At 36.4% G+C, this 24,379-nt stretch overlaps 2 protein-coding genes across 18 annotated transcripts in view; one reads left to right on the forward strand and one right to left on the reverse strand.

The window, feature by feature from the left end:
• The first annotated feature begins 611 nt into the window (after window positions 1–611).
• On the forward strand, window positions 612–10,703 carry spaw (southpaw). Its single transcript, XM_082170985.1, has 3 exons — window positions 612–1,774; window positions 3,993–4,825; window positions 5,265–10,703. The coding sequence occupies exons 1-3, from the start codon at window positions 1,519–1,521 to the stop codon at window positions 5,415–5,417; spliced, it is 1,242 nt and encodes a 413-aa protein (XP_082027111.1). The 5' UTR covers window positions 612–1,518; the 3' UTR covers window positions 5,418–10,703.
• The window catches only part of ank1a (ankyrin 1, erythrocytic a), a 156,972-nt gene continuing 139,756 nt past the window's right edge, over window positions 7,164–24,379 (reverse strand). For 12 of the 17 annotated variants that reach the window (XM_082170914.1, XM_082170909.1, XM_082170915.1 and 9 more), the window contains 4 exons: window positions 23,434–23,517; window positions 21,262–21,405; window positions 16,345–16,442; window positions 7,164–12,615 (listed from right to left, as the gene is read on the reverse strand). In XM_082170914.1, coding sequence (XP_082027040.1) covers window positions 16,368–16,442; window positions 21,262–21,405; window positions 23,434–23,517 — 303 coding nt within the window. In that variant the 3' untranslated portion in view covers window positions 7,164–12,615; window positions 16,345–16,367. Of the gene's footprint in view, window positions 12,616–16,344; window positions 16,443–16,712; window positions 20,016–21,261; window positions 21,406–23,433; window positions 23,518–24,379 lie in introns of those variants that run through there. The other 5 variants (XM_082170902.1, XM_082170911.1, XM_082170912.1 and 2 more) reach the window with 5 other exon arrangements.

Genomic DNA, 24,379 nt, shown 5'->3' on the forward strand with positions numbered 1-24,379 from the left:
GATTCGCTGAAACTAGCCTATGAACTGCAATGTAGTGAGAGGCTTTTAATGTAACATGCATGAAATTAAACTGAATTTAAAGCCATTTCAAGCCATTTTTCCAAAGCTTCAAACGACCCTAAATACTACTTGGTTACATTTTGTGTGAATGTTGTAAAAAAAAATAAAAGATTATTTATGTCATATTTATAAGCCCTATATATATCCTTTCAAACACTTACCAAACATACACAAATGGGCTGATGGATAAATAAAATCTAAAACTCCCTATTATTTTCATATCCTCCTGAGACACTGAATTTTTTTTAATTTTTTTTTAAATTTAGTAGTTTTTCATGCCATTACATTGTTTAGACTAGAGCATAAGAAACATTTAATTCATGTTATGCTTTGTCCTCTGTAGTGGAAACCAGCACTCAGTTGTACATTTTGAAATGACATTTTTTTCATTCACAAATACATTTAATAGGTTTCAGGATTTTTTTTAAAACAAACTTTGCATAAAGATGATTCTCAACTATGTTATGAAAGCTATAATGAAATGAATTGATATACCATTTTACTTAATGGAATATGTGGGTAAAATGGCCATAAATGCGTAGTCCCATTCTATACAATGGATCTAAACACTGTATCTAATTTGCATATTAATGTGTTCTTGGGGCAATATGTAATAAAAAAAGAACTGTAATAATGGGAGTAATAATTAGCAACATATTCATAATATTATTTAATATTGCATTGGAATATTGACATATACAGTAATCTCTTTCCCTATTTATAAACATGATTGAAGTCCTGGTGTCTCTAAAAGTCATATTTTGATTAGAAAACCCATAACATTTTCCTGAGATGTTGATTTATGACAAACAGTTTGAAAATTTGTCAGATTGAAATGATAATTGTAAAATATCATATTTCCACAAGAGTGCCAAATTTGATCACTAATTTCAGTCATTTTTAAAGACCAAGGAGAAGTTGTTGTCATCCAGTGTTAAAACTTTGACATGTGTGATGTCAGAGAAATTCACTAAAATATAATGCACTACAGACGACAAAAGTCTTTTCCTGTGTCCCATTAACAGAATACCTGACGAAACATATTTAAAATATAAATACCAAATGTACTGTAAAATCATATTGCAATAGCCTTAAAATAAGCATTCGTAATTGAATGTTGCCTGTTGCATTCATATAAAAACAAATGTTGAATACACACGGCGCTTCAGCTTTGGGTGGGCCGGAATCAAAGGATGTCGCGTGCACATTCGAGCGCGAGAGTCTCACGCCTCGCGCATTTAAAGCCTGCACAGTTTCCAGAAGCAGTGAACTTGACAGCTCTGCTCTCCTCTGATGTGCCTCATGGATCACAGGGATTCCTGGACACTACAGGATGACAGGGGTCATCAGGGGCCAGCTGTGCGCTTTAAAAGCGCTGTCCGAAGCCTGGACACCCCGATCACTCGGACCACAGGCGCGCAGAGAAAGAGTCGCAGCTGAAAACTTCACTGATTCGCAATGCCGATCTTTTTGTTCGCCACTTTGGTGGTTTCTCTGATACACGTTGACTGCGTCCAGATCGATATTCAGAGAGGACATCACAGAGCTTTCGCAGGGTCATATTCTGACTACAGTCTCCAGATGCACCCGAGGTACCCGCTGTACATGATGCAGTTATACAGAGACTTCAGCGGGAACATGAGCCCTTCTCCAGCCAGTGTCCACAACACCACTGTCCAGCAGACTGACTTCATCCTCAGCCTGATCGCGCAAGGTAAAACATGCTCTTGCTTTAACCTTCTTTAGCCTACTTATTTTGTATGCAAAATCAAATCAAATTAGTTGCACCTTTTTTTCTTCTTCTTCTTTGTTTTATTTTTTATTTTATACAGTATGTGCACTTACAGTGCTGGTAATATAAGGTAACTACACTGGTTAAGGTTTAGGGTAGGTTCAGGGTTAGTACCTAGTTATTTTAATTAACCTACTATAATATGTACATGGGGAACAGCACTGTAAAATAAAGGGTTACACTTTATTTGGTAACACTTTATTTTACAGTGTCCTTGTTACATATATGTTACATGCTTACCATTGTAACAACAGTAAATTATGCATAATTACATGCAACTAACCCTCAACCAAATCCTAATCCTACCCTAACCTTATAGTAAGTACATGTAGTTGCTTAATATTACTCAGTACTTAAATATATATATAATTACACTGTAACAATGACACCTTAAAATAAAGTGTAACCTACATGTGTAACAAGGACACAGTAAAATAAAGTGTTACCAATAACCAAAATGGTACCACAATTCATGTGGCATGTGTAATGGTTGGACAATATACTCTTGGAAATAGGATATACATTAAAGTGCCATGCTAATAGTACATGACATGACTAATCATTCACCATCAGGACCATAGTTTATATCAAAGTTGGTAGGTTGCACTTTATTTTATAGTATGTGCATTTGTAAGTGTAGGCCTATGCATCCCGAAAGTATAATAAAAGGTCATTTCATGAGTTAAGGTTAAGTTTAGGGGTAGGTTCTGCATTAATACCGAGTATTAATACCTATATTAATACATGTGCACAGCTATTGTATTAACTATAAGCTACATAGATGCAGCACATAACTGTACAATATAAAATGCCTTTTTATTTAAATGCTTTTTTTCTGTGCAATTTGGCAACAATTTGACTACTGCATAACATTTTAGCAGACATTTTGTTTCGTGTTAACACGTTGATAAAGTCTTGATGGATGTATATTCAGTGCGTTTGAAAGAAGAGTAGCCTAAAGTCCCGCATCTGGGGAACTTGTGGGCTCATTATCTGCTATCTGACCCTCAGATTTTACAACTCAGTAGTGTCACAATGCTTATTCGACTTTAAAGAGCTGGCTGTTTTATGTACACGGGTGTGTGTGTATTAGCTCTTCAGACGTCTGTTAGCGCGAGGTTCAATACACATCTCCTGTCAAGCAGATCCTCCATCCTGACAGCGCTGACATTTGGCTCTGACAGAACCTGAGGGGATCTCACGAAACCTGTTGAAAACAGTCCACCCACTTCATTATACCCAATTTAAAGTTTAATTTTTTAAATAGGCCTAATCACCGAAAATAACGTTAAGCGTAAAATAATTATGAAAAACGCTGTTGAGAAATGGTAGAGGCCTAATATGTGCGTGGTTATTTAGACATTCTACATTTAGGCTTCGTTTGCTTATAATTGATAATTTATACATAATATAATTTATTCAAATTTTATTTTATTCAAATGTTTACTTCACCCTGACTTTAGGGCGCGTGCCGCGCGTTGCATGACGCGTTCTTGTAGCTGCGTCGCGTTCCGATCTATTTCAGTGTTACAACTTATTAGAAACTGAGTCGCTGCAAGAATCCTTAATGCTTGTTATGAACACCAAAATAAAATCCTATCACATTTTAAGGAGAAACTCTTAACAATATAATGGCCATACAACACAACCTCAAATATTATGGATCTTCAATTTGTTATTGGGAAAAGGGAAGATAATTTGGTAACACTTTATTTTGACAGTCCACTTTAGACATTCTATTAACTATAAGTAACTTTGCAACTACATGTCAACGAACTCTCAGTAGAGTATTAGTAGACTGTCTGCTTAATATCTGCTAACTCTATAATTTGATGCTCCTCAACAGACATTATACTGAAGCTAACTTTGCAAGTTGTTAACTTATTCTACTAACAGTCTACTACAGTAGCCTATACTAATACTCTAACGAGAGTTAGTTGACATGCAGTTGCAAAGGTAGAAGTTATTTCTAAAGTGGATCATCGAAATAAAGTGAAACTGATTCTTTTTTGATTTAATGTTAACATTGTATTTTTGACTTAATATTTACCTACTATAGCTTAATTGTGTGTCTTATTTTCTTTTCATTCACTAGTAGCTAATTGCAAGAGGTGACACGAAAATTTTCTTTATTTTCCAGACTGTCATCAAACTGGTGAGCGATGGAGCGTCACTTTTGACATGTCTTCCCTCTCAGCGAGTGACGACATTCATCTTTCGGAGCTCCGCATCCGTCTCCCAGCGTTTTCTGCATCCAGACGCGTCATGGTGGACATCTTCCACTCTCGTAAACGGGACTGCGAGTCAGACTCAGTGTTTTGTCGCACTAAGAGACTTTTTCTGGGCAGCATCAAGTCGGTACCCGGCACTCCAGCATCAACCTGGAGGGTTTTCAACGTCACAGAGCTGCTCCAACACTGGCTGAGTCAGGGAACGGAGACTCCCGAGAACATCCCGACACCAGAGGATGGAGAGGACACTGGAAGCGGTGAGGACTTAACAGAGCCGGTTACAAAGAGTGAGGACACTGGAAGCGGGGAAGGCTTAAGTGAACCGGTTACGAAGAGTTGGCGGCGAAAAATTCAGCATCCCACAGCAGAACGAGTTATGATTGTAGTTTTCTACAAAAACAAGTTTTCCCACAGTGGCCAACGGGCCTCCAGCTTGATGAACACAGTTGCTCACTCCAAACATGTCATCCTGAGCCGGGCTCCAGACGCAGCTCAAGGCCGTCGACACAAGAGGAACCGGGTCGAGAGGATGCGCATCCAGACGGACGACAGGAACGCGACGGGAACAGAGCAACATCAAGGAGAACTTTGCCGGCGAGTCGATATGTGGGTGGATTTCGATCAAATCGGATGGGATGAGTGGATCGTGCACCCGAAGCGTTATAACGCATACCGATGCGAAGGCCAATGTCCAAGTCCACTGGATGAGTCTTTCAACCCAACAAACCACGCATATATGCAGGTGAGATACTGAACAGTGGTCAGGTCAACGTCAGTGTCATTTAACGACAAAATCAGATTCAGAAGGAAAAAAAATTAAGAAATCAATTTTTGCAGAAGTAGCCTACAAGTTTTCTGAAATGCACAAAAAAAGGAAGAAAATGATCTAAATAGTAACATAACTAACTTATTCATCATAGTAGTATTTGTTGTAATGCCTGCAATTTTATGCTGATTTAAATAAAAACAAGCTTACAGGATGATTTTTTGCTATGGTTATAGTAAACTATCAAGTAAAGAATCATTTCTGAGATGAAAGACATAACATATCTTAATGGAATTTTTTTGTGGGGTAAAATATGACCCGGTCCAACAACATGTCAAACGCTCTGGAATAAAAAGCTTTATAAGGGACAGTTATTGGGTTATAATAACTCACGTTCTGCGTTCTCTCTCTCCAGAGCTTGCTGAAGCTTTTCCAGCCGGAGCGGGTGAGCTGCCCGTCCTGTGTGCCCACGCGCCTCAGCTCGCTCTCCATGCTGTACTATGAAGGAGACGGTGTGGTCATGCGGCATCACGAGGACATGATCGTGGAGGAGTGCGGCTGTCACTGAAGACTGAAGACTGATGATGAACTTTCAGTGGGCCGATCATGTAAAATATTCATAATATGTGACCCTGGACCACAAAACCAGTCACACGGGTCAATTTTTGGAAATTGAGATTTATACATCATATGAAAGCTGAATAAATAAGCTTTCCATTGATGTATGGTTTGTTAGGATATGACAATATTTGGCAGAGATACAACTATTAGAAAATCTGGAATCTGAGGGTGCAAAAAAATCTAAACATTGAGAAAATCTCTGTTCTTCCATTTATGTTGGTGATTGTGCTGCATTCACTCACAAAAAGAAATGTTTTATATATTTACGGTAGGATATTTACAAAATATATCTTCATGGAACATGATCTTTACTTAATATCCTAATGATTTTTGGCATAAAAGAAAAATCGATAATTTTGACCCATACAATGTATTGTTGGCTATTGCCACAAATATACCCGTGCGACATGTGACTGGTTTTGTGGTCCAGGGTCACATATATACACTCTTACAAAAAAGGCTCTATAGGACCTAAAAGGGGTTCACATCATCGGATCATTACATGGATTTATTTTCAACGAATTCATTTTGTTTTAATACATAAAAAAAAAAAAAAATTAAGTAAATAGCTCGTAAACATACTTAATGACTACAAAAATGTAAATAACCTGTTAAACATGAAAGTATGCAAAAGGTCGACATTTCTCCTTATATAGAACATTTTTGGCTTAAAGCGTTCTTTCAAATTTGAGTCCGGAACCCTAGAGTTTTATTTAGAACCCCAATGGAACTTTTTTCATAAGAGTGAACAAAAACATTCCATAATTCTGTTCCTGAACTAAAGTACGTGTTTTTGGAGAATTTCAAATGAGAACCGCTGAAATGCTGTCAAAAGTACGGACATATTTAATATTTAAAAGAAACACTTGTAAATATTTTGAATTTTTTAAGCGAGTGTATATTTTTACTTCATGTACATATGGGTGTATTACGTTTAAGAAAAATGTGATAAAATGTGATGTGAAATGTGTTTTTTACCATCTTATCAGCAGGCTTGATAAAGTTTTATAGAAATTATACACAAACATTGTCTGGGTCCTTTTGTCTAATGGAAGCACCCCAAACCCTCGCAGGATGGGGGCCGGGAGAATAAGTGCACTAAAAGGTGTTGAGAAGCAAAAGTGGTGGTGTGTAGAGGTGTCTGGGTCGTCACGGTGTGTGTAGATGTCATCATGAGAGTTGGGTGGTCTGAAAACTTGCTGAACAATAAAGCTGCCATTAGGCGTGAGTCTGTTAACATGCTTACTATGACTGTCAAATGGCTTCACTTAAAAGGGCTTCGGGATTATATATATATATTATCACAACCAAGGTAAGTCAAGCATTTGGCATTACATTATACTATTTTAATATGCATTGTGAGGTTTCATTGTTTTTTTATCCTCTAATCAATAGGTTTCAATATGCAAGAAATCAGGTTTCAATATACCAGAAATCACAAGAACGATTTAAAGTAAAACAAACACAATGGTACATAACTGATTTCAGTTCACATATTAAACATTATAACTACAGATACCTAGAAATTATTTTAAAATATATATACAAAAAATGACAAAAAGAGTCTAAAAAAATCAAAAAATCTCAGTAAGCTTTTAGCCAAGGTTAATACTCTAGTTTTCTTCCTTTAAACTATTGTACGAGTAAGTAAAAAAAAAAAAAGAAAGAAAAAAAAAGGATGATCACACAGCGCCAGTTTTTATTTCTTTATTAATTCTGTAAATGTATTTTCAGCTGGTGTACAGGGTTGAATATTTCTATATATTTATATAGACATTTAAAACCTTGTCTGATTCAAAGACCTATAGTAGCAATAAAAATAAATACATAAATAAAATGACCGAAGCACAATGCTTCTATATTCCCACAGGCAACCCCCTGAAGTCTTGTTTGCTAAGATGCTATAAGTACATCCATGACATTAAAGTATTCCCATATTCCCAAATAGCAGGTCATAAATTCCCATTTGCAAGTGCAAAGCATTCTAATTAAATATAATTATATATATGTATTAAAAGATGTATTAAAAACATCTTTTCTGTGCAAGTGTGCATTTTGCATTCCTTTTCATAAGTAATATGCTATTGCGTTTATATTGATTTCAAATCATTCTGTAGTAAATAGGAGTATAAATATTCTCTCGTTTTGCAGCAGTTCACATTTTTTTTGCAAGAGGTTGTTTCAAACCATTGCTTGGACATCAAACTGCATTTCTAATCTGGCGAATCCTTGCTGCCATACTGGAACGGACCGGCCCGTCTGATCTGTGCGCTTTGGGTTCGTTCATGAGGGACTCGAGGGAGGGAGGAGGATCCACTAAAGGCCAGAACACTGGCTGGATCTGTTTTATTACCTAGAAACTCTAGTCAAGTTGGCTGAAAAACCCAAAGCATATAAATGGGAATTTATGGGGAAACACAAGCACATAGAGTATGAACACAGATCTTGTTGACATCTAGACTTTTACTGCATGGTTGGGAAGTTATTTTACCATGCAGCGAGTCTGTGCATTTTATGTCCAAGCAACATAAAAAAAAATGTCCTTTAATAATCCATCTGTAAAATGGACGATTAATAAAAAATGTAAAAAAAAAAATTTTGGGATGGAAGACATGCATTTACAGTTTATTTTATCAGTGCATCCTAATATTAAATTATACCTTTAATAATTCGAGACTGTAAAAATTAGAAGTGACACTTTAAAATTTCACTCTAGTGTTATTCATGTGACTTGAACAAGGGATAACAGAGATGGAATAACAATGCTAAGGCATTACACACAATGCTACAATAAATGGCCTATATTTGGTATTGTGCTTTTATGATATTAACAGGATCTTATTTTTATTTGCACACATCTGAAACGCCTGAAAATGTAGCTTCCGTTGTTTTTCCATCACAGGATAATTTCAGGATCAAGTATTTATGCTGTACTCAGACGTAACATCAAATGAAATGAGCTAGTTTGCATGGAGGCCATGCAGTCACGAGTCTTTGCTAATTCAATATAAAGTCAATATAAATGAAAGCCTTGAAGGGGTTTGCTGCATTAATACTAACATATAAGGACTATAGTTGATTTGTCAGATGTTGGATCTGATGATCGGGGCATCAGTCGAGATGATGGCACACCAATCGCTGTTTGCATAATAAGATATAGTGACGAGATGAGCATCAATCCTACAGTCTACAACTGGACTGACTGGCAGTTGCTGCAAAAAACCTCCTGAAGAAAGAGACGAGTGGTTGAATTGCTGGAGAAGAATAACTTAAGTGCAAATCCAGATAATCCACATTATAGTTCAGTGTGTGTGTGTGTGTGTGTGTGTGTATGAAGTCAGATCTGTTCTGCTGTAGGACAGTCTGATCACAGTGTTCAGTGGCTGCGTGTCTTCATCAAGCTTAAGAGTTGCATGTGCCTATACAATTATTAGGCATCAAATCTTATTATTTGTGACAAAAATACAGACTGTGTGGTTTTCCTTAAAAACAATATATAGTGCATGCCATGATTATTGGCATCACCTGTAATGGTGAACAAAAAGGAAATGAAAAATATACTAATAACCAATGTTGTTTGTTATGCTAAAAAGATGAGGAAAAATCTAACCTTTCAGTAAAGTTGTTCAAAAAAAAATTGCATATTATTATTATTATTGAATATTTTACCAATAATTGGCACCCAAAGAACAACTTTGTGAACGGCATCTAATTGCCATTCATTTTCACATAGATAAAAAAAAAAAAAAAAAAAATTCTATTTACTTTTCTTACAAAAGGGACTTTTGGTAAAAATATTATGCAATAATAATGAGGAAAAAGATATATATATATACACACTATATTGCCAAAAGTTTTGGGACGTCTGCCTTTACATGCACAGGAACTTTAATGACATCCCATTCTTAATCCGTAGGGTTTAATGTGGAGTTGGCCCACCCTTTAGAGCTATAACAGCTTCATCTCTTCTGAAGGCTTTCCACAAGGTTTAGGAGTGTGTTTATTAGTATTATTAGAAGTGCATTTGCCCTGGCTCGCAGTCTCCGCTCTAATTCATCCCAGAGGTGATCTATCGGGGTGAGGTCAGGACTCTGTGCAAGCCAGTCAAGTCCTCCACACCAAATTCACTCATCCATGTCTTTAGTCATGTTGGAACAGGAACATCCCCAAACTGTTTCCACAAAGTTGGGAGCTGATTTGTCCAAAGCAAATTGTCCAAAATGTCTTGGTATTGAAGCATTATGAGTTCCTTTCACTGGAACTGGCCGAGCCCAACCCCTGAAAAGCAACCCCACGCCATAATCCCCCCTCCACTAAACTTTACACTTGGCACAATGCAGTCAGGCAAGTCCCGTTCTCCTGGAAACCGCCAAACCCAGACTCTTCACGGATGGACTTATTGCACATGTGGCAACCTATCACCAGACCAAACTCAATCTTTTAAGACTGAACATTAGTCTGGGGAGTCTGCTCTGTATTTTCGACTGGCGTGATCAACGGCATAGTTCAAATGACTCTGTACGCAATTGGATAGTCCTTCAACCAATCAGACCAGCGATCCGGGTGACGTACTTGCAGCGAAAACTCCAGCCAGGAAACGTGTCCACTGACGTGTAGCGATTTTTGCAGGTTGTGCACAAAAAAACATGAAAGTGAGCAGTATTTACACCCACTCGAGCGATTCGTTTGCTAAACTAAAGAAGCCATTGAGCATCGTCGAGAGGTAAGAAGGAACTGGATTAAACCCACCAATAGTGCGCCAGGTGGATAAGCCAGTTTGTGATTGGTTCATTGCATGCCTAAGTGCTTGATTTTATACAACTGGAGGGGTGTCGCAATAGTTTTGGCAGTATAGTGTATATATATATATATATAATACATTTTATTTATACATCATTCATGGAACATTTTAGCTGAATGTTTAGATGGTTCAGAGAACACTGAAGTGATGTTCCCATAAAACATCCGGTTACACTTTATTTTAAGGTGACGTAGTTACAATGTACTTATACTTCTGAGTAATAATAATTAACTACATGTACTTACTATAGAGTTACAGTTAGGGTTTGGTTTAGGGTTACTTGTAATTATGCATAATTTGGTGTTATTAATATTGTAAATACATGTAGTAATGTGTAACTATGTCACCTTAAATTAAAGTGTTACCAAACATTCCCTCAATGTTTTCTCCAACGTTCACATAACCAATAAAAAATTTTTTTAAAAGATTTTTTTTTTTTAAACTGGATGTTATGAACGTTCTGAGAAATTTCCGAAACAACGTTTTCAAAACTTAATGGAAATGTTCGCAAAACATTCTAAGAATGTATTTTTGTTAGATGGGTACACATCAATATAAGCCAAACAGGCTTATTTAGCATATGGAGCAAAATTTTTTAGAGGTGACACAATGTGTGGCTCATGGAGACATGACAATCCTTTAAAGCCAGAGTATACTTTAGTGTGTCAGTACTTCAGTTGTGTGTGTGTGTACAGTACACACATACTGCACTACGCTGATGACGCTATTTATGAAGTTATAGATGGATATGGGATATCATGGATGAAATATTGTATAAGTTATTAACAAATATTGTTGCAGGGATGCCAATAACTGTGACATGTCCAGGGAAAAATGATATTGATTTTTGGGCTGCCAAAGTTATTGTTTAATGTCATTCAATATATTGAAATAGTTTCAATCTGTTCTAGTTTTCTTCCTTAAGATTGTTCGACATGTAGGACTTTCTAATAGTGAGAAGGCATCAATTACACATCTGGTAACACTTTACAAAAAGCTCCTATTCGTTCTTTTAACAGTATTTATTAATCTGTTAACATTAATAAAATACAGCTGTTCATTGTTAGCTCATGACCCATTAAATAATATGGAGTTTTGATGATAATAAATGTATTAGTAATAGTTGAAATGAACATTAACTAAGATTAATAAATGCTTTAGAAGTCGTTTTCATTGATAACCAAGTGTTACCAAACATTTTTTGTTTTCTTTCCTAAACAACGCATGTCAATTTTACTTCACTGAAAGGTTAGTAGACCTTATAACTATTCGGATTAAACTAATAAACAAGAAAAAATTATTTTATTGCTTTTTGTTTGCTCACAAGAATACAGAAGGAAATGTTGTGATTATTTGAAATAAAGCAAATGTTTATGGTGGATAATGTGTAAATATAATGCTTTTATGCTCCTCTGTGCATATCAAGTTATTAAATGGAAGCTCAGGGTTCATATGACACAGAGGAATGCATGAAAATAATCTGCAAACGTGCACATATAGATCCCCACAGTGTTTTCAAAGTCTGTCCAATGTACTGTATCCCACTGAAACACATTTAAACTGCACATATTGTAACCCTTGAGCCTAGCATATCTCAGGAGTTCACAGCTCATTTGCTACACAATTATACCTTTACAATACACAAGACACGTACTATTGGACTGGACAAGACTTCAGGAGCAAGTATTGAGACAGCAGCATAATCATCGCATAGATTGTTCACTTTTTTTTTGGCTGTGAAGAAGAACACACGCACACAGAGAGAGAGAGAGAGAGTACATTCACATCATATTTGAGTGCATATTATGAATATAATACCAGTACAAGAGGGTCAGACTCCTCCTGGTGGGAAATCATCTCAGTACTAGTGTGTTCTGGAAGACTAAATTTCAGGAAACTCTTGCTGGATTGGACTAAAACTAGCTTTTGTGTCCCACGTGCCCCCAAAACCCCCCCGATCTCAAGCGTACGCTTCCGGTTGGCCAAAGTCCTTCCCCTCACCATTTTACAGCCCTTGCGGTACGACAATATTTTCTCACCTCATAATTGCTTGCAGTCAGTGCTGTATGTAAAGGCAGGCCATGCGACAGCACTTTCACATGCTGATATTGAGATTACAGGAAGCACTTCTCAAATGCTTGCTTTTTTTCATTGTTTGGTTTCATTTTATAAGAAATCATGCCTCTAGCCTCTAGTGTTGGTTTTGCTTGTTAAAAAAATTCCTAAAATCTCTTTTTCGTAGTTGATATCCATCGCCTATCGCCAGCGCTCTACTTCGGTTTTCTTCTTTATTTGACGCCCATCATGTGTCAGTGAAGGATGGTTTGGGTCTAGGTGTCAAGTCCTATTGGAAAAATAGAAAGGAAGGTTACGATGCTGCAATCTTACAAGAATCATGACATTTGCATTGAGATTAAAGACATGGTCATTGTATGTTTTGGAGAGTGGTAGCTGGTGCAACACTGCAAAAAAACTATTTTTATATTTTATCCAGTACAAATATCTAAACCTTCTTAAATCAAGATGCTTTTACTTGAGGTGCTCAATAACATAAGGTATTAAGGACCAAAATTAAGAAAAAAATATATGCCATACAAATAAATAAACATATTTTCCCTTTTCTGACCCCATTGGCAGATATTTGTTCATTTTGATACATTTTTCATATTTTCATATTGGCAGATATTTGTTCATTCTGGTAAATTTTTCATATTTTATCCAGTACAAATATCTAAACCTTCTTAAATCAAGATGCTTTTACTTGAGGTGCTCAATAACAGAAGTATTAAGGGCCAAGATTTACTAAAAGGCATTAAAAACTATTATTTTTGCGTTTGACCTTATTGCATATGCATTTGTAGGAGTTTCCCTTTCAGACTCAAAATGTATGGGAGGAGAGTATTTAAATGAATCATGCAAGGTGATTTACTAAGGTTTGCGCTTGTCAATGTACTGGTGTTTGCGCCATTATTTATCTATGTCTTACCAGTCGCTAATTTGCGCTGCTCTTGGTAGATTGTGTTGGTCATTATGGAAATGATCCGGCCGAGTCTGTGTTCTTTAATTTGTGTGTCGTCATTAGATCACACGCAGAACTTTACACTCACATCTGCGCTTTTTTTGGTTATGGTTATTTTTTGGTTATATATGCTCTCATGCTAATTTGCCCTCTTTAGTAAATCTGGCCCTAAGTCTTGTTTGCTGAAAAATTTGTCTAAATTAAGAAAAATATATATCCCAGTGGGGTAAAAATAAATAAACATGTTTTCCCTTTTCTGACCCCATTGGCAGATATTTGTTCATTTTGATAAATGTTTCATATCTTATGTCATTTAGCAACTCAAGTAAACATGTCTTGATTTAAGAAGGTTTAGATATTTGTATTGTAAAACAACACAAAAATACTGAGGAAGCAAATCTTTTTTTGCAGTGAATGTGCTTTACCAGCTCTTACCAGGCCAAAACCAAATCTACAAACCGGAGGTTCATCTGATCAAACCGTCTAGATCAGATGATGGCCATAAATGATCTTAAGTTGAATTCAGTTGGGTTTTCCAACTGGACAACTATAAGATTATTTAAACTATGCTTAATATAACAAAAATACAGCATGCTTTTCTGACAGGTCTGAGTGACACCAATCATCAGTAGTTTACAACAATTAAAGGAATGTGTACAGGATCTTTCAGAGTCTTTAATAGGATAAAAGATGTTCCCAATATGAAAAAATGTAAATTAAAGGTACACTATGTAACTTTATTTTGTTCAAAATGAACTCAATTTAAATAATGAGTCAATACATCATCAATCCTTCTTCTAAAAGGTGTTTTGTCTTACCCTGATTCACTATGGTAAGCCTATTATAAGTGTTTATATTTTGCATCTCTCTAACAGAGTTCTTGTAAAGCATCATCTATTGTGAAGGGTCATTTCATTATGGTTGTTGTAACGCTGACATGGAATTTACTCTCAAGGAAGTAGCGTGTCTATTAATGGGTAAAGCTATGGTAACGTCTTCAGCGAGTCAGCTTGAGATCCTTTCCATCTAAACTGGTTAAATCTCTTAGGCTGTGTGTCCACCAAAGCTGGCTGAAAACCCCAGGCGCTCTGCTGAAAACACCTAGCTGTGGGCGCTTGAGAGCGTTTTGGTAGCGTTGTGTTTTTTTCCAGTAGAGACACTTTGCTTGTGATGATACGGAATATACGTGAAAGTGTTACTAGTATCTCATTTCACACACATTTTGTTTCTCTTTTGATTCTATATTAAAATGTCGATACAATGTAACGTATTTTCTCTGGCTCTTGTTTTATATGATTTTTTCCCGTTATTATGCTTGTTGTCGTCATCTGTTGACGTTGTACAAGCAGAATGTGGCGGTTGGTCGGTGTGGTATTAGTCCCGCCCCTCCTCCACTGTGATTGGACGGTTGGGTAAAAAATGACAGTGATGAGCGCTGCGTTTTACCCAAAGTTGAACATTCTTCATCTCTCGGCGACCTGTAAAAAACAGCGATTCAGCGTGAAAAAGATGCTCAGCGCCTCGTTACGCTCATGGCCTTTTAAAAACGCGGCGCTCCCATTGAAAACAATTGAAAAAATACTCCAGCCGCGTGAAAAAGCGCTTTGTTGGACACACGGCCTTAGGCCTATAGTGAATGTTATATGAGCAGCATCATAACCATATTCATCCGCACAGTCACGCAGAGCCGAAGCACAACCAAAACAATGTTCTTCCACAAAATGCATGCAGTAACTGCAAGAGGGCCAAAAGTTACTTAGTGTACCTTTAAGTGATTTAAGGAGTAATTTAAGCTCCCGCTGTAAAGTGCTTTAGGTGTACCAGAAAGACAATATTCCAACACCAATAGAATTTCGATAAATATTCCACAACATCCAACAACAATAAAAAATTATGTCATTTCAACACGGTTTGATCTCATTAGGATTCCAAATTATGATAGAACAGGAATAGATAGAATCCTGCAAAGATTCCAACAGGATTAAAAAAAAAAAACATAATCAAGAGTTATTCAGAAGTTAAAAGGGAGGAAAGGCACACAACTTCTGACTGGACACTTATATATATATTAGTTAGAAATGGACAAGATGTCAGAGGAATTCTGGAGTTAATGCAGTGAGGTGAAATGTGTCCAAGTAGAACATCAAATGGCATAACAGAAGGCAAACCTTATACAAAATCAATAGGCCTATATGTATTTCCCTGCCTGAATACTAGTGCTTCATCTTTATTTTAAAATCTAGCTCATATAATAGCCTAACTCAACTGAGATTCACTTTCAGAGACATTGATCCTTTCAAACACACTTACTATCTGCAGCTAAGCAGGTTATTGGTATAATCTCCTTATACATTCCTATGGTCTCTATACTGCTTGATAATGAAATACTACTGTATGTTTAAGTTTTCGATAGTTTGATTTATCTGAATATGTTTAAATATTCAGACAACCTAAAACTAGAATACCTGGATCATTCTCAGGAACGGTGCGTTATATCCTCATGACTTGTAAATAGATATTTCTATAGAAATAGATACAGAATGTAGTCACATTATTTATATTATTGTTTTATATCAGAATAAAATTTGTCAAATTAATTACCAAAATCAAAACCCTGCATTCCACCCAAATTCAGATTTTATTGAAATGATATCTTGTTTTCGATACCTATGCAAGGTTTTTTTCATCAAAATACGTTGTATTTATTGGAAATGCAACATTTTTCATTGTCCCAGCACTTCTGTTCGACCCCATTATGCGGTGGCATCTTCCACTCCGCTTAAAATAATGTTTAAATGATAAATATGTGATTTATTAAAAAACACATTGAATCTACATGATTGATAGATTGAGAATTGTCCAACTGAGAAACCCATCACTAGTCTGAATAGTGTTGGGGAAGCAATCGTGGTCCTAATACCAGGATTTTCCGTCATAAATGGCACCGTGTCCTGGTAATGACCTATGGCATCACAGTCTTATGGCTCAGAATGACGACTGAATCCCATTGGTTAGCAGGATTACATTAGCACAAAGTGCAGCAATGTCCTGTACCTGCAGGGAGGCGCGAGTCAGACTCACTGCTTTACTCTCCGTAGACTCGCACATTTCACTATCTGAGCGCCTCCCCTCTTCACATCCACAACATCCGGCTACGGTGGAGAGCAGACGGGACCATCCAGGGGAGGACAACGGGAGAGTGAACGAGTAGAAACAAGAAGGGTAACGGGACAGACGGAGAGGGCAGAGTGAAACAATTAGGTGAGGTGTTAATGAAAAAAGAAATATAAGCAGAACGTGCAAGTGCACTCAAAACAAAGAACGGGTGAGAACGGAAGAGAGACAGGAGGAAATAAATGGGATAGGATAAAGAGAAAAAAAGCAAATAGCATCAGAACACAGAAGGACGGGCACATTCACAGTCTGGGCAAAGAGAAGTTTAATTAAAGTCGAGCGTATACAGGGAAACTTGACATAAATCATATGTAAACAAATGATAATGAACATCAAATGAAGTGAGGGTTAACTGGGATGCTCATAAAGAGGAATCACATATGTGATCCTGGACCACAAAACCAGTCACATGTCGCACGGGTATATTTGTGGCAATAGCCAACAATACATTGTATGGGGCAAAATTATCGATTATTCTTTTATGCCAAAAATCATTAGGATATTAAGTAAAGATCATGATCCATGAAGATATTTTGTACACTGTAAAAATTGTGGCTGCGATTAGTTATAACAACTTAAAATTTGTTGAGATAACTTAAATATCCAACTTAACTAAAGTTAACTAAACTTAATATTTTAAGTCAAGCATGAACACATACTTTTTAAAGTTGAAACAATGTTGGATTTTAAGTTGTGATAAATAATCGCAGCAATTTTTTTTACAGTGTACATTTCCTACCTTAAATAAATCAAAAATGTATTTTTGTGAGTGAATGCTGCACAATCGGCAACATAAATGGACAACTTTAAAGGAGATTTCCTCAATATTTAGATTTTTTTTTGCACCCTCAGATTCCAGATTTTCATTAATTTCAAATATTGTCCTATGCTAACAAAACATACATCAATGGAAAGCTTATTTATTCAGCTTTCATATAATGTATAAATCTCAATAAAATAATAATAATTATCCATAAGACTGGTTTTGTGGTCCAGGGTCACATATGAACCAACCTGGTGATGTAATTTCCTCAAAATCTACAAGGGTCTACAAGGCAGAATATGTTCAGAATGGAATACTAATGTTTTGCTGACCACATACTCCACTGTATACACTACAGACTACACAGTGCATATTAATTTAAGCTTAGTGTGTGAAACAATATGCAGTATTCAGTGTAAAAGTTTTTAAGCAGTAATCAAAAATAATCAATCAAAACTAACTTTAACTGGACAAAAACTTTATTCTAGAGCTGCTGTAAAGCCAAAACAAAATCTGTTATTTTAATTTCCTATTATCACTGTAAAGCTGCTTTGAAACAGTCTTTATTGTTAAAAGCGCTGTATAAATGAAGGTGACTTGACTTGACTTGACAACCAACCTGAGTTCAAATCTGCCTTTTTCCCAACCCATTCTTCTCCCTTTTCCCATCGCATATCAGCTCAGAGAGGAGTTTATTTTAAATAAAATCATAGAAAATACTTGAAGAGTGGAAATAAAGTGCCTAAAGGGTATTTAATAGTGGGAATAAAGTGTTTATCGGGTACGGGTTTGGGGTTTGGGGTTTGGGGTTTGGGGTTTGGGGTAGGTATAGGGGAGGGCTAGCCTGGTTAAAACCAGACCATTCTCAGTAGTAACTGAGTTATGGTCTGGCAAAGCTTCATTAATAACTCATTTCCAAAGGGGCGTCACCAACGGACGTCACTCAAATGCCGCTGGGCGCAATTGGATAGACCTAAAACCAATCAGAGCGATCGTCATCGTGTAAAGCCATATGCTGCGTCCCAATTCGCCTAAGTTACACTACGCCATAAAAGTATGTACTCTTTTTGTGAAGAAAATGTATTTACTTTTGAATGTGTAGCAAAAAAGTAGGCAAGCTTTGGGACATCCTACTTCATCATCTTTATCTGACGGATCTGTCGCGTGCGTCCTGTCACATAAACTGCCCTGTCAATCATCTTGTCACAGTTAAAATCCTCTATTAAATCTAATTTAATTTCCTACCGTTTCGGAGAGAAATGTAGCAGCACGTTCATCTGCCAGTGGGTCTTTCATGGAGACTGTCCTCATGTGTTTGCAATTTGAATATAATAATGCATTTAAAAGTTGAACGGACGTCGCTCAAATGCCTCTGGGCGCAATTGGATAGACCTAAAACCAATCAGAGCGATCGTCATCGTGTAAAGCCCGCCCCAACGTTTCTGATTGGTGCCGCGATTTCAACGGATTAGAAATCGTCTTGAATGAGCTCTTTGCCAGACTACTTGCAGAGCAAATCTAAATTTTCCAGAAGTTGTCTGGGTTTTCCCAGGCTAGGGGAGGGCTTTAGGGTCAGGGACAATAATGTCCCAATAAGGAGGCATCCAATTATGATTTTAATAAATATAATGTGTTAACGTGTTGTTATTACTGCATACTGTTATATGAATTACTACAATACACTGAGGTGCAAACAACATCTGCCAAGTACAAATAGCATCTAAATACTTTTTACACTTAAATACATTTAAATAATAATCTTATTTTGTGAAAAAAAGTCTCACCATTTGTCAGTCGGATTAAATAAGGAGTCAAGAAAAAGATGTAGCTCCTAATTTATTTATAACACTGGGAAGAGAAGCTAATTTTTCCCAGTGTGCTCTTCTGCATACGCTATATTTTGGCGGTTGTAATAGTTCTGTATTCCACGCATGCAGATCGTTTGCATTATATGCACAGTACATACTGAATACTGCAGAAATAGTAGTCCGAGTCGAGTAGAATGGCAGAATATAACCAGATATATTCAGTCTAATAAATAACACCGGTAACACTTTAGTTTGGGGACCAATTCTCACGATTAACTAGTTGCTTTTAGCTTAGATATTGGCTGTTTATTAGTACTTATAAAGCACAAAATAATGCCTTATTCTGCAAGACCATATTAAACATCCCTTAATCCTACACAATACCTACACTTAACTTAACAACAACCTTACTAACTATTAATAAGCAGTAAATTAGGAGTTTATTGAGGCAGAAGTCATAGTGTATTCCCCCAAACTAAAGTGTGACCATGACACCACATTAGGCCTCTAAAATGCAATGTTCAGTGTTATTTGTTGTTCACCACCAAATCCCGGTTCTGACTGATTCCTCTTTTTGAACGGAAACAACATCAGGAAATGACAAAAGTGCCCAAGAGAAAGTATAATGATACACTGTGGAGAAACTAAACACTAAACTCCAATGATATGATTATCAATTCAATTCTGACCAGTGTTACCTAACATGATACTAAGCCATCAATAATATGAAGCACAGTTATAATAAAGCTGAACATGTCTAATATTAAGGACAATTTTAATAAAGTTTCAAAGGTGCATCTACAGGCTTACAAGCTTCTCACATTATCCAGAGCATATATTGTCCTCTGACACTTGCCACAATACTTTCACTCTATTTCTTCCATACAAAAGCAACTTTAAATGATTCATGGCACATTCTTGCAGATACATTATAATCTTCTGATGTGGATCACATGTATATGCTGCATCTTCTATAAGATCTATAATGCAAAGAAAAAGTATGCATTTATGTATTTGGTGTTCTCCTGGTCTACTGAGCCTTGATTTTATTCAACCATCTCGCACTTTACATATTCCTCTTCAAAACAAATCCTATCAGTCCTGGTGCAACAAGCCCAGCGCTCACACTTTATATTAGGTGTCTTTAACAGCTATGTTCTTACATCAAAAAATGTATTGTTAGGTGTAACGCATTTATTGTGTTGATTGACACTTGAGGTGGGATATGGGTACGGTTAGGCACAGTTTTGGTGGTATGGGTTGGTTTAAGAGTGGGTTAAGATGTAACAGAGTGATTATAGATGTAATTACAGAAATTAATTACAGCTGTAATTAAATGCAGGTATTTTTAAATACAAGTACAATGTAAAAACTAGAGATATGCGCAATGACTAATTTAAATTTTGCAACCAACTAGTTGACTAAGGTAGTCTAACTCCACTCCACCATGTATGTACACAATGGGCACTATTTTAACAATCTAAGCACATGGTCTTTAGCACACGGCACTAGTGCACTTAGGGCGTGTCTGAATCCACTTTTGCTAGTTTAACGACGGGAAAAATGGTCGGCGCTCCCGGCGCACGGTCTAAAAGGGAAGTCTAATGAGTAATGGCTGTGTTTTGGGAGTAACGTGCAACAAACCAATCAGAGTCTCATCTCCGATTCCCTTTAAAAGCCAGTTGCGCTCGCGCCATGGCGGATTCGCTATTTACATGGCGGAATTTGCTAGCGTAAAAACTGAACGCTTCTCTAGTGAGTAAAAGGATCTGCTCGTGCACAAGGTTAAAGTGCAAGCAGACTATCTACGGGACAGAGTGTATGTGTGTTGTGGACCCGCCTATAGGCTCATATTACTAACGCGCTCTTTAAATAACCAAACAAATACTGCGCCATTGACTTTAGACCAGGTGTCAGTTGGTCAATGGCTCAGTCTATTTCAGTTCCTCAAAACTGAACAAACGCACCTCGTTTTCCAGCAGCCCATGGGTGCACAAATGGACGCAAATGCATTTGCTCTTTAAACAACGTGGTGCAGGACGTGAAAATGATAACTGCGTCAGGCTGAGACTAGCAAAATATAATTTGTGCACAACTGCATTGCGCCAGGTGTATGATAGGGCCCAATGAGTGCATTGTATCAAGTGATTAATTTAAATGTAAATGCATAGTAGTTAAAAACACTTGATATAAAGTGTGACCAGCTCTGCTAACTCAAAAGCCCACCTTGCTGTCACGGCCCAGGACTGCATAGCTCATGTACTGCTCTCCATCAACGTCTGGCTCACTGATCTCCTGCGGCAGCCCTTCTATGATGAGCTCCTGAACCCCTTCCTCCCCTTTTCCTCTCCGGACCACCTTCCTCACAATCTACGGATGGATGAGATCATTGAGAATCGGTGGACATGAAGAGGGAGCAGGAGAAGAAATGAAAAAAGGTGAGAGATGAGAAACAATGCAAGAAACATGCAAAAGTTATGACTTTCGAAGGAAACGTAAACTTTGATGTTGCTTTTAAAATCAAGGTGAATTATTGCAAACCTTCTATTTTTGGATGGTCAAGTTCACCCTCAAGAACATCTCGAAATGATGGTACGTTTCTTTGTTAATCGCCATTGAATCATGTTGACTTTAAGAACTTAACAAGAATTGTTCCAAAATTTAGTGAGCTGCCTTGTTGTCTACTGCCTACACAGAGGCTCTCTTTACTGAAATGAAGTCCCACATGTGGCTGATTTTAAACACTTTACATAGACAGTAACTCTCACATATAGCGCATTATTGGTACAAAAGAGTCAACTAACCTTACAATTAAGGTCAACTCCAAAAGAATTTGAAGGGCATGTTGCTAAGTTAACGACATAATACATTTAAAAAATATTTAGGCCTAAATGTACGATTTATGTATTTGAATTGCTAATAAAATTCAGTCATACATAAACTAAACATTTAGGAATTCTGTAATAGTACTAATAAACTGAATGTGTTTTAAATGCACAATCACCATATATATGTATTGTTGTATATTTTTTCATAAAAAATATAAACCAAATTTGTTTCAAGCTTATTTCAACTATTTGAATATTGTTTGTTATACAGCTCGCCAGATTTTAACCATGTTCATAGTTATTAACAGAATACATTTAATCGTTTTTATGATAAACAAATATATGCTGAATTTAAGCAATTTGAATAAATGCATTTTGAAAATATTATTATATAAATAAAATCAAATAGATGCAAATAGTTGATAGTTAATATTAAGCTCTGGTATTCTATTTCTGAGTCCAGAAATTTGACCTGTTTCTTGTTTTATTTACGTGTGACTGACAAATATGAATCAAATTGAATTTATTAGTTTGTTTAATTTTAAACTGTGTAATTCAAACGCATAAATCTTCAATTTAAGCCTAAATATTTTTTGAGTGTAGAGTAATAACAAATACATTGTACATGCAATTATTGGGTAAATGAAATCTTTGAACTATTATTTATTTATTTATAAATTTCAGTATTTGATGAAATATAACCATATGAACCCTTTTCACGTTTCCAGTTGTTCTCAGAAGTGGAAGTCATCATAGTCAAGTCATCAATTTTTGGGCTACACTTTATTTTAAGGTGTTGTTGTTACACTGTAATTATACATTTATGTACTGAGTAATATTAAGTAACTACATGTACAGTACTTAGGGTTAGGATTAGAATTGGGGTTTGGTTGAGGGTTAGTTGCATGTAATTATGCATAATTTATAGTTATTACTAGTAATACTGCATGTAACATGTAACAATCACACTGTAAAATAAAGTGTTACTCTAATAGCTACAGAAAAAAGTTCAAAATAGAGTTTCTATGACTTTCCAAAAGAGCAAAAGAGGAAAAAAATATAGAGAGATTGTTTGATCAGAAGAGAGAAAGATGTAACATTCATAAAAAAAAATGTTGTATTAGAAACACTAGTTGTAACAAATTGAAAGCCAAACACAAAGTATTGTTGTAAATGCACATTAGATAAAAAAAAAAAAAAAATGTATTCTAGGGTCCATTAGTTATTTCACTCTACACCATCTTGATGGATTTCATTCACATTTTTACATTTGTCAGAATGTATTCTGGGATTGTCTTCTCCGATACGTGAGATGATGCCTTAGAATTTGATTATAAATGAGGTGGGACACATTTTAACACAACAGCCCCACATCAGGACGCATTAAAATGCCGTCTACGCGGTCAGCTCAGGCTTTGGAACAGAGCAACAAACCCAACCCAGCATTACGAACACTGAATCATTTCAATTCGCAAAGCTAATCGAAATGATCACTGAGACGGATTTGAGATGGATATTACATGGCAATGAGTGGTAAATGACAGGAATAAAGCAGGATGAGACCGCTGACCTTTTTGGTGACGATGTTGCCATGCTCATCTGTAAATTGCTCCTCGCTCACTTGCTCTCCGTGAAGATCCTCTGCCTCATCACCCTGGGTGAGATATGACAAAAGCAACTTAAAAGGGCGACATGCTCCATTGGGTGCTTCACTCGCTCTTTTGATTGGACTTGCCCGCAATAGTCCTTTAGTTTTTCAAGAAATGGTCAAAATGATTCATAGTATATTGGCCATCACAAAAAGCAGTGCATCACTATTCCTTCTCTCTGATTGGATGATTATCTGAACCTTCTCAGGTTTCAGATTTCACACCTTCACCACTTAGGTCTGTAATAAACATATTCAACATATTTGATTGTAATCCGGGAGATTTTGAGCACCCCTCGAAGCACATATGTGACCCTGGACCCCAAAACCAGTCACATAGGTCACAATTTTGAAATTGAGAATTATACATCACATGAAAGCTGAAAAAAATAAGCTTTCCATTGATGAATGGTTTGTTAGGATAGGGAAATATTTGGCCCAGATACAACTATTTGAACATCTGGAATCTGAGGGTGCAAAATCTAAACATTGAGAAAATCTCCTTTAAAGGTGCATTTACTCACATAAATAAACGTTTTATATATTTACGGTAGGAAATTTACTAAATATCTTCATGGAACATGATCTTTACTTTATATCCTAATGATTTTTGGCATAAAAGAAAAATATATAATTTTGACCCATACTGTTGGCTATTGCCACAAATATATGTGGTTTTGTGATCCAGGGTCACACATTAGGCTCAGGAACCATATCATTATATTTTGTTGGAATTCTGAGTAAAAAATGGCAGCAATTTACATCTAAAAAAAAGATAAATTAATCCAATGGCACATTTACATGACAACGATGAACTACAAACGGAAACGTTTTTCCTTTGTGTTTTTCGAAAAAGATGTAAGCACAA

This window comes from Leuciscus leuciscus (genome assembly GCF_965113295.1).
Source record: "Leuciscus leuciscus genome assembly, chromosome: 5".
NCBI lineage: Eukaryota > Metazoa > Chordata > Actinopteri > Cypriniformes > Leuciscidae > Leuciscus > Leuciscus leuciscus.

What these genes read in the sequence shown, in the direction of transcription:
- spaw (XM_082170985.1), top strand. Translation starts at nt 1,519, where the DNA reads ATGCCGATCTTTTTGTTCGCCACTTTGGTGGTTTCTCTGATACACGTT. An exon ending in CCTCAGCCTGATCGCGCAAG is followed by an intron (nt 1,775 to 3,992) that starts GTAAAACATGCT and finishes TTTATTTTCCAG; the next exon opens with ACTGTCATCAAACTGGTGAG. An exon ending in CAAACCACGCATATATGCAG is followed by an intron (nt 4,826 to 5,264) that starts GTGAGATACTGA and finishes CTCTCTCTCCAG; the next exon opens with AGCTTGCTGAAGCTTTTCCA.